General features: G+C 31.5%; 1 protein-coding gene and 1 pseudogene across 1 annotated transcript; one reads left to right on the forward strand and one right to left on the reverse strand.

The window, feature by feature from the left end:
• On the reverse strand, positions 4316–5161 carry LOC104715308 (putative actin-depolymerizing factor 11). Its single transcript, XM_010432725.1, has 4 exons — positions 5128–5161; positions 4935–5005; positions 4628–4857; positions 4316–4520 (listed from the first exon to the last, which is right to left on the reverse strand). The coding sequence occupies exons 1-4, from the start codon at positions 5159–5161 to the stop codon at positions 4316–4318; spliced, it is 540 nt and encodes a 179-aa protein (XP_010431027.1).
• Positions 5318–7236, forward strand: LOC104711055 (annotated as a pseudogene).

Consider the following 10917-nt stretch of genomic DNA (forward strand, 5'->3'; position numbering starts at 1 on the left):
CGATGGACACCAAGGTGGTGTCCGTCGACACCACTTATTTCCGGTTCGACCAGATTGGATTTTTGATCAATTTGGTTCGGTTTGGTTTAAGGAAACCATTGAACCGAGACTTAAAAGGAAGGAAACGACCTAGGTCGTGTTGTTGCTGTTAGTCTCGCCGTTTTCATTGGAGAAAGAGGAAAAGAGAGAAAACAAGTGTTCTTGAGATTTTGGTGAGATTGGTGAGTTTCCTTGCTGATTCTTGGGAGATCTAAGGCTGGGAAGGTGCTAGAAGCTTGCTAGGAGTGAGGGAATTCGTTCTTGTTGGTCAGAATCTTCTTGCAAGAGGTGAGTGCATGACCATGGCTAATCTAAGCCTTTGATTCCCTTGTTCTTGCTTGTTGTTGCTTGTTTGTGTGTTTTTCTTGCTGGGATTGGTTGATACAGGTTCCTACGGAGGTATAAGACTTGGGTTTTGAGTATTAGACAATTTAGAGAAGATTGGGAGCGAGATTCGACTCTCGATNTATGTAGGATTGCTGGTTATTTGATTTATGCTGTTTGGATCATTAGTTTGTGATTGGAATTAATACTGGTTATGATTTTATTGGTTATTGGTTTATTGGATATTTATTGTTTGTTATTCCGCTGTTGATTGTGAATGTGGTTAGGTGGCTAGTGGGTATGGGACCACTAGTTATAGTTTATTTATTCTATTATTATTATTATTTTTATTTATTATAAAAAAATAAGGTCGGTCGTTTCAGTTTTAAATATAGAATATCTCTTAAGATTATCCATCCTACTTTACATAAGGTAAAATAACAATATTATATTTTCCTAACAATAATCTTCAAAATTTTGAACATAATAATTATCACATTTTAAATAATATTAGCTATCATTAAGTCATTTCACTATTTTTTTCAAAATTGAAATAATAATCAAGAACTTTAGTAACTGATCGATTAGATATAATAATATTCATAATACTATTCTCTAAATATCATGCTTATCTTCTCCTCACGCATGAATATGAGCTACGACACCAAGGATTATTCTTCCATATGCAGATTGTTTTCATTAATTAGCAATATTATTCAAAATATGAAACATAATTTCTTACACTTTTTTTTTCTTAATAATAGTTATAAATATAGCATTTCATTGTTTTATTTAGTTCTTATATAATAATCAAGAACCTTGGTATCCGGTCGTTTGAGCGTCATTAATAAAGTACAATTTCTTATTATTAAAATAAATAATCATTGGACTATTTCTATTTCATAAAATATTCATCCATCTAAAACAATATCAATAAAAATACGATTATAAGATCGCATAACATTCATCATACTATTCTCTAAAATTCGTCTTCCTCCTTTCTTCACGCCTGAATTTTTGCAACGACACCAATCATATCTTCTTCCATACGCTGTCTATTTTTTCAAATAATAACAATGTTATAAATTATATCTAACGGAATTTGATTGAGAATATTTGAAGATAATTACCGTGTAGTTTAAAAGGAAAGGAAACAACTCTGATTTTTTGCGATCAATAGCTTCTCTGTAGATATTCACAAAAATAGGATTACGATCAAAATTTACGGAAAATGCTAATAAAATGTTTCATTAAATTTTAGTATCAGGATGACTTTAAAACACTTGTGATTTCCGTATCATACCAAATAAACAAATGATTAACAAACGTTAGAAGATGACCAAACAAATAGTTAGTGTCTAAACCGCCTTTTAACATAGAATTACTACCGAACAATAGCCGAAAGACGTTGTATTGCTGACTCTGCATCTCTAATCTGTTGATTAATCATACTAAATGTTGTTATATCCATGAAAATAAGAGTTATTCATTTAAAACAATAACTATTAATTTTAAAAAAAATATACCATAACTTCTGGGATATTATTAACACCATTCACAGTCTTTCTGCAATAATAATCAGTAAATACTATTGTTAATATGATTTTCTGAATCAAATATATATATAATTAATTTTGATTTAAAATTGTAAATACATGTTTTTCACCATACGATCATTGGTAGATTCATCTAAACAATGTTTAAATTTAATTAAATCATTAGAAATATATTAATAAATGGAATTTTAAATTTAGCAACATACCTTTTAGCATAGATAAAGATGCATAATTCAAATAAAAAATTTTGATAGTCCTCGCCACCTCCACCTATTCATTTATATTTATTTGTTAGAGCCACAAACACATGAATAAAATTTTATAATGATGATAGAGTAGTTTACTATTAAAATTACCAAACATCTCTCATCACTATGATCATCTTCAGAAGCTTTCCTGCAACTATAGTAATAAGCCTTTCTATTTAGCATCATCAAACTATAAAGAATAAAGTTTAAAGTATTCAAAAATAAAAGACCTAGATTTCTTGTCCGGGAACATAGAAGTAAGATCACGACCATGTACTAACTCACCTGAAACATAAGAATTAGTATAATCGTTTTTACAAAACGTTAAATAAATCAAGAAACCTATACATAATAATATAAGAAGTAATGAAACCATACTCAAAGTTTTGGTAATGCTCGAACCTGCGTTCCAAACAAATACTACAGAAAGAGGACATGAATCATTAAAACACGAACACGAATACGAAGAACCATATAAGGGATCATCAAAACTATAATACATATATAATTTGAACAACATGAGAGAAAATTAGGGTTTTCTCTGTTTTGAAGATTTCGGATTATGGAGAATGATTAGGGTTGTACCTATATATATATATATATATATATATGTTTACAACCTATAATTTTAGGGTTTCGAATAGGTCGGTATATTTTGGTTGGGTTTTTTTTAAGCCCATTATTTTAGGTTTTAGCGTTTTAATTTTTTAAAAATCACGTTTTGACGATTATATAGATTATATATTTAATAATTTAGACTTTTTAATTTTCTAAATTAGTTTGAAGGGTAAAAACGTCCAGATTGGATTCTCATTAATGGCAAATTAGTAATCTTAAGTCTTAGGATGAATGTGGTGCGTTTCAGCCACCTAAATAGAGAACAAAAGCTTGTCCGAAAATTTTTCAGGTGTATTTTTCATTAAGGGCAAGAGAAGTCAAATTTTGTGAGATTGGCTGTGAGCCCTCTCGACTTCTCCTTTAGTATATTAGATAGAATCTTAACCAAACGATTAAACAACAAGAAAATACAAACACACACACACACAAACATAGAATCTTTAGGTTTAAAGTTTAGAATGATGACGGCGAGGAAGGAGGCTGCAACACGGGTGTTTTAGGACATGAGCACCTGTCCTGTTCCTGATGGCTATGAAGCTGCTCGTGTTGGCCCGTGTATTAAACGGGCGTTGAAGAAACTAGGCTACACTGGTCGTGTCTCCATCACTGGCCTCGGTATACTAACAGACGTCTCTACCGACTACCAACGTCCTCCAAGCGCTCTACTCCTCCGGAGTCTCTCTTTCTAACCTCCGAACTAGTAAGTTTATTAATCCTTAATTATTATGTCTTTCTCTACATTACTATATTTTCCTAATTTTTGCATAGAGTCTCAATCCTTTTTTTTTTTTTTGTGAAACAGAATGCTATGGTCTTCAAAGTCAAATTTCCGGTTGGATAAATGGTAGTCCACCTTTGAAAAATTTAATGCTCATATCCGGACAGAGGAACTTTATTCCATATCTTGGCATGCTAGAGTTGAACCGAGTCAAAGTTATTCGGGAATTACCATTTGATGATGAGCGAAAAACTGCCTCCAATCCTATAGACTACCCCGTCTGGGAAATTGTTTTATTGGCAGATGGAGTGGATTCAGTAGTACTCGAGGAGGGCCTTAATCAGGAGGACCCCGTTTGGTCTTGCGAGGTATGCCTTTCTACTGGCCGAGGCTTTCAAAATTTCGTATATGTGCACAACTTAGATGAAGATAACTTAGATGAAGGATGAAGATGAAGATGAAGGTGATCAAGATGAAATTGAAGATGAAGGTGATCAAGATGAAGAGAAAGAGGAAAAGGAAGAGTAAATCCAGTATAAAAACATTTAGAGTTTTTTTTTTTAAAATACTGTATTAACCAATGGATCTGAAATAAATACGAAAACATTTAGAGTTTTTCTTTTTAATACTGTATTAACCAATGGATCTGAAGTAAATACGAAAACCACTAATCTCATAATCTCAGGGAGACTTTAGATTTCACATCTCAAAGGTATCAATCATGTTCTTTTTTTTTTGAATAAACGAAACCAAACAGAAAATACCGAGTTGCGACCAAGATGATGTGATATCTTGTCGCGAGTTTCTCTAATTTAGCTTCTTCTTGTACGAGATTGTAAGTATATGACCCTAATCTCTCCATTGTTGTAGTAGATATGACGTCTAATAACATCAAGTCTCATATCGGCTGGAATTGTTGCATGATACTCCTTTTGAATTCCATCTAGTTCTCTCGTGAACCTATCCTTATTGCTCGCGTAAATCATCTTGTTTCTCAGCCGGGCAATAACCGGAGACCTTGGCACAAACACACACATACAAGTGCATTGATGATCATACCAACAACAACAAATCACGGACATGCATGTGAGTTAGCAATAAAACAAAAGTAAACTATATTTTACCACGCGATGAAGCAAGTCTTTCTCCCCTCTGCGGCATAGTCGAAATCAAAAATGGCATATCGACAGTCATCAGCTGGAAGACTTGCTCTAAAATCATCATATGATTGTTCACGTTCACCGAGATTCTCTACAATCACTTGCATGTCCTCAATTTTGTAGACAATGAAACGATATATTTGTTGCTCCTTCAGTGCCAATAATTTTAGCTTGCAATCCTCATGCACAACCAACTGATATCGTGTTAGCGTGTCGTTATATCAATACATAAAACTAAACAAAAAAAACACCGAGAAGATGCACATCTCACCATGGCTAAATCAAACCGATCGATGTCACAGAAAGATCTTGCTGGAGTGAAGAAGACGGACGAAGATATCCCTACTATTAAAAGAAAAACGTTGCATGAAAAAAACCTTAGTTTTGTAAGAATTTACAATACAATGCCATTGGTTTCAAGACTATTTTATTCATTTGGAAAAAGGGTAAAATTATCTTTTTACTCATCTCTTCATCCGGATAAACACGCGGATCCATCTCCCGGGTCGGATCTTTTTCATTAATTAACAATTTAAAACTTTTGGCCATAGATTTTGAGATTCTTTTAATCATAACCGTTCATCACTCTATTCATATATTTTTTTTAAAGGTTGTATTAGTAAACCTACCCGGTTAAAACACGCGGATCTTCTTTTCTCTTTATTGTGTTTGTTTTTTGTTTTTTTTTTTCTTTTCGAAAGAGAAGAGAACATGGAGAACGCAGGCGAACCGATAGAGCCATAGAGGAGAGACATAAACATGGCGAACGCAGCCGTTCTGGTATCGTCCCTTATCTCTCTCTCTCTCCCTAATTGCTTCTTTTTATTTCGTTCAATGATAGAGATATAAGATCTCTTTTGACTTCCACTCATTGTTTAGGGCAAAATTAGTTCTTTGATCTTGATTCTATCTCAATTTTTTTTCTTCTGCAAATCGCTTAGTTTATCTTTGATCGTAAGTTTGTGCTAAGTTAATTGACACATGCTATTTAGATTTTGTCTTTCTCCTCTCAATTTGCAGCAAACCGATTTCTTATACATGTCGATAGGTTTGGTAATCAGTTAAAATGTTTCATTCATTAGTATCGGATTTGATGAGAAAACGTTTGGTCAACATTTTTACATTATGATACCTACAGTCATAAAACTGATAGAAAGATTTATGCATCCTTAAGTAATTTTGGATTTGAAAAACAGAGATATATAAAGCAAGAAAAGATGATTCTTACGTTTTGGCTAATCTAAGTTGCAAGTTTTGATTAATTAATTTTGCAGGTTTGGTTTGGTTTGTTACACTGATGGATTGCGAATAAATTTGCAGAGATTAGTTGTAAAGCGATTGCCGTACGGACATTGCAACAACTCCCCTATAAAAATTACTCAGCTAAACACAAAAACAGTTTCTGTTCACAACACTAAACTAAAGACAATTTGTAGCCATCACAACCATGAGAGAATGAGAAAGAGAGCAACTAATACTCTGAAGAGAGCGGAGTTAAACAGAGGAGCTTGGACTGATCATGAAGACAAGATCCTAAGAGAATACATAACCACTCATGGTGAAGGCAAGTGGAGCACTCTCCCAAACCAAGCTGGTACGAATCTCTCTATTTATCCATCTTTATGTGTACATGGTACATCTTCGACGTACAGTAATAGTCTTCTGCAAATATAACAGGGCTCAAGAGTTTAACAAAAGTTGTAGACTTCGGTGGAAGAACTATTTGAGACCGGGATAAAGCGCAGAAGCACCTCATCTGAGAAAGAACTCATAATCCGTCTCCATAATCTATTTCGAAACAGTATTTCACCAAACCACATAGAAGTTTTCTTTTTGTAGTAAAATTATTTGTTACCTGACATGATAATTAATTAATGCAGATGGTCATTGATAGCTGGGGAGGCTTCCAGGCTGAACAGACAACAGAATAAAGAACCAGTGGAACTCCAACCTCCTCAATAGACTTCCCAAAACTCAAACCAACCAACCGAAACGTATACAACATTCGACCAATAATGAGAATAATGTTTGTGTTATACGTACAAAGGTGATTATGTGCTCAAAGGCTCTTCTTCTCTTCAAAAGCGGAGTAGTACCAGCATATGTTATCAAACCTAATTCAGCTTGGTTTTCTTAGTTTCAAATAGAATATGAAAGCTGGAAGCTGTTACATGATTTATTGTTTCTAGGTTTTTGTATAAAATAAATTTTCTACTAGTGTAAATGTGGTTGAAAGGCTGATGACGATGGTGGGGTGGAGTCTGAAGTAGAAGAAGGTGAGATTGATGTTCACGGAGAGGCCAAAGCTAAGCCTGACAGGGAAGATGGTGTTGTAGAACTAGAACTTGATCCTGGTGTAAATGAGGATAAGAAGGAGTTATTGCATGAGTTTGATGTTGTTGAAACACAAAAAAGTTATAAGAAAGAGATGGTGATATTGATAACAAAGACATGTGGCCTGTGGGGATAGTAAACACAAAAAAGTTAAGTACAGTATTATGAAAGTTTATTGTGCTGATTTTATTTTACAAGAAACTGTATCTAATGAGATGGAAGATGAGAGCCAAGCAGAATTTCTCACCAAGAAACTGTATTTTACAAGAAACTGTATCTAATGATATTAAAAAAATAATATACAATTTTAACTAAAATTGAATCAAAAGTTGGATTAGAAAATATGCTATTAATATCATGGAAACTGGAAAGTACATTAATGATTATGCAAGTATTAATTGATACAATTATTTCTCATATAACGTGATTTATTATGCTTAAATGTATGGATTACATTTTTGCCATATATTAAATATTTTTGTAACTAAAACAAAACGAAAATTATGGAAATGTAATTAAGTAGGGATACTGGTGTAGAAAATTTTCACAATTTAAAATAAAATTCTTCTAAAACATATTTAAAAACAAAAATTTCAGCCCAAATGGAATTGTAACTATATATATTAAACATTCAAATGGAGAATACCTGTATTTTGTCTAATTTTTTTAGTCATAATTTATTATATGAGTAATTATTTAAAAAGAAATGATTATGGGACATAAAATATCTAACAGGATGGATCAGGACAGGAAGGAAAACGATGTGACGGGACGAGATTTAACACCACGTAACAAAATTACTTTAACATTTTTAACAAACACGGTTTGTGCTTGATTATTATGGATGGATTGCAAAAAATGTATATTTTCCAGCTGGTGAAGATGATGATCATATTTATTTTCGGTACGGGTTGGAGAATTCTACATATACACCAAAATATTAACAAAACACCTAAAAAGAATGGCAACCTAATTTTTATGGAAAATATTAATATTAGACAATTAAAGTTTTACAACCTAAAAATGTTAATTATTTGACTAAATATATGTTTTATCAGTGTTTTTAAGTAATTTAATTTACTAATTAAGCACAAATACTGAAATAGTATAAGTAAACTGAAACGGGTAATACGAATAATGAAAAACAATATTTTGATCAATTTTTTTAGAAAAAGAGAGACATAAATTTTAGATAAAAGTACAAATCAGAAAATATAGATAAATAAATTCAATTGTCAAGTTTTCACTAATTTAGGTAAGGATTGACTATGTGACAGGTAATTAACCACTTTGGAATGGGCACTTTGAAAATTTTGCTAATTTTGAAAACAATTATCTTTTTGAAAATTATAAATTTGGATAATTTCAACTAACTAAATAAAAAAATATTCAATGGAGAACTCTGCTATCCCAATTTCTTACCGGCGAATAAAGTGACGATTGTTATCGCGAATAGTGTCACGAGAAATGGTAGATTTTATTACGATTTAGCACTTGGTGGGCCATCTTGGCTTCATGATCAAGTGCATGTTGATGAATAATGTTGTTGGTGTTTATTATTGTTCTTGGTTACTTTCGATTCTCAAACTATTTTTGGTTATATCTGATGACCCAAAAAAATGACAAATAAGTCTCTTATTTTTCCACAATCATCAGTACATGATTAAAAACTTTTTGATTCATCATCACTGTCTTTGTTGAAAGACAATATGCAATAAATTACATTTCATGAGAAATCATTATTGTAATCACCTAATAAAGAAAAACCTTTTTTTTTTTAAACTCCACGACTAAAGAGCAAAAAAATAAGAAAAACCTTTTTTTTTGTGTGCCATTAAACAAAAAACATATAAAACTAAAAAATTTGATGTATTATGTAAATGAAATTATGATTAAGTCTGGGGAATTTAAGGTATTACAATGAGAAATAATGGATATGCAATGGAAATGGGTAATTCGTATAATAGAAAAGATTGCACTTAACCAATTTTCTTAAAAAAATTCACTATGTGACATATAAAGAACTAATATGAGATGGATATTTTGAAATTTTGGTTGAAAATATTCAAATGGAGACTTTATATATTTCGTGAAGTAATTCTCCACTTTGGAATGGGTAACTTCAATATTTTAGTATTTTTTTNTCTTGGTTACTTTCGATTCTCAAACTATTTTTGGTTATATCTGATGACCCAAAAAAATGACAAATAAGTCTCTTATTTTTCCACAATCATCAGTACATGATTAAAAACTTTTTGATTCATCATCACTGTCTTTGTTGAAAGACAATATGCAATAAATTACATTTCATGAGAAATCATTATTGTAATCACCTAATAAAGAAAAACCTTTTTTTTTTTAAACTCCACGACTAAAGAGCAAAAAAATAAGAAAAACCTTTTTTTTTGTGTGCCATTAAACAAAAAACATATAAAACTAAAAAATTTGATGTATTATGTAAATGAAATTATGATTAAGTCTGGGGAATTTAAGGTATTACAATGAGAAATAATGGATATGCAATGGAAATGGGTAATTCGTATAATAGAAAAGATTGCACTTAACCAATTTTCTTAAAAAAATTCACTATGTGACATATAAAGAACTAATATGAGATGGATATTTTGAAATTTTGGTTGAAAATATTCAAATGGAGACTTTATATATTTCGTGAAGTAATTCTCCACTTTGGAATGGGTAACTTCAATATTTTAGTATTTTTTTAAACTGTTAGATAGTTTGTTAAAATTGTATTTTTTTGGATAGTAAAAACTAATTCTATAAAAAATATATATATATTCAAGAAGAATATGGTATCCCATCTAAATTTCTTACCCAATCTCTATTAAAAATATTGTCTACCAAGTAATTATGTAGAAGAGAACGATCATAATTGTGACATCCCGGTTTGCGGAGAGGTTTAAAAAAAATTATTTGGTCACCTATGTCACCAAAGTGCAGTTTTCTTTTCGGTCAAAGGTCCTGAGAGAACTCTAGAGTTAAACATGTTTGAGCTGGAGTAGTTTCAGGATGAGTGACCATCCGGAAAGTGATTGTCGGAACTGTGCGAATGAAGACAAAACACATTGAAAGATCATGTGGTGATTTGTAGGGATGGTAAATAAATCTTTAAAACCTCCTGGACGTAACAAATCCACTGTCGGATATGGATGGGCCCACTTGCCAGGAATGGATGTGGGCCCACTAAGCAAGATGGGCCTATGGATCGGGAATGGACATGAGTGGGTCCACTAAGGTGATGATCGGAGCGTTACAATAAGACAAAAAATTATGATAGATATGGGAAGATAGGAGATGGAACGGGATATGATAAAACAGGACAGGGACGTGTTTCCCGTTCCTCTAGGTTATATAGTATATACGTGTAATAATCCAAATTAAAACCAAACTTAAATTAGATATTTAAAATAATAAAATATTTTGTCCGTGCTATAGCACGGGTTACTACCTAGTATACAGTAAAGTAACATTTCGTTTGAGTGGACGAAGATGTATATCTTTCTCTGTTCTTAATTTGTAAGCTATTATGAATTATCTATCTCAATCTTATATATAGTAAAGTAACATTTCTTTTAAACACAAAAACGGACATGTAACATCCCTTTTTGACATGTGTCTATCCTCTCAAATCCAAATCTGTTAAAACTAATTTTCATTGGATTTGATTAAATCATTATATTTAAAAAAATATCAAAGACACATTATGTTATCTATTCTTTTTTCTTCCTTTTTAATTAATTAAACTTTAAAAAGTACTACAATTTATTTCATGCTAAAATAATTTCAAGATATTTTAAAGATTTGAAAAATTAAAGATTATAGTATTTATTTGATAAGTTTTTCTGCCATTTAATGTATTGTCCTAAAAGTGTTTTTTTTTTTTTTTTTTTTTTTTTTTT

This window comes from Camelina sativa, chromosome 9, assembly GCF_000633955.1.
Source record: "Camelina sativa cultivar DH55 chromosome 9, Cs, whole genome shotgun sequence".
Taxonomy (NCBI): Eukaryota; Viridiplantae; Streptophyta; class Magnoliopsida; order Brassicales; family Brassicaceae; genus Camelina; species Camelina sativa.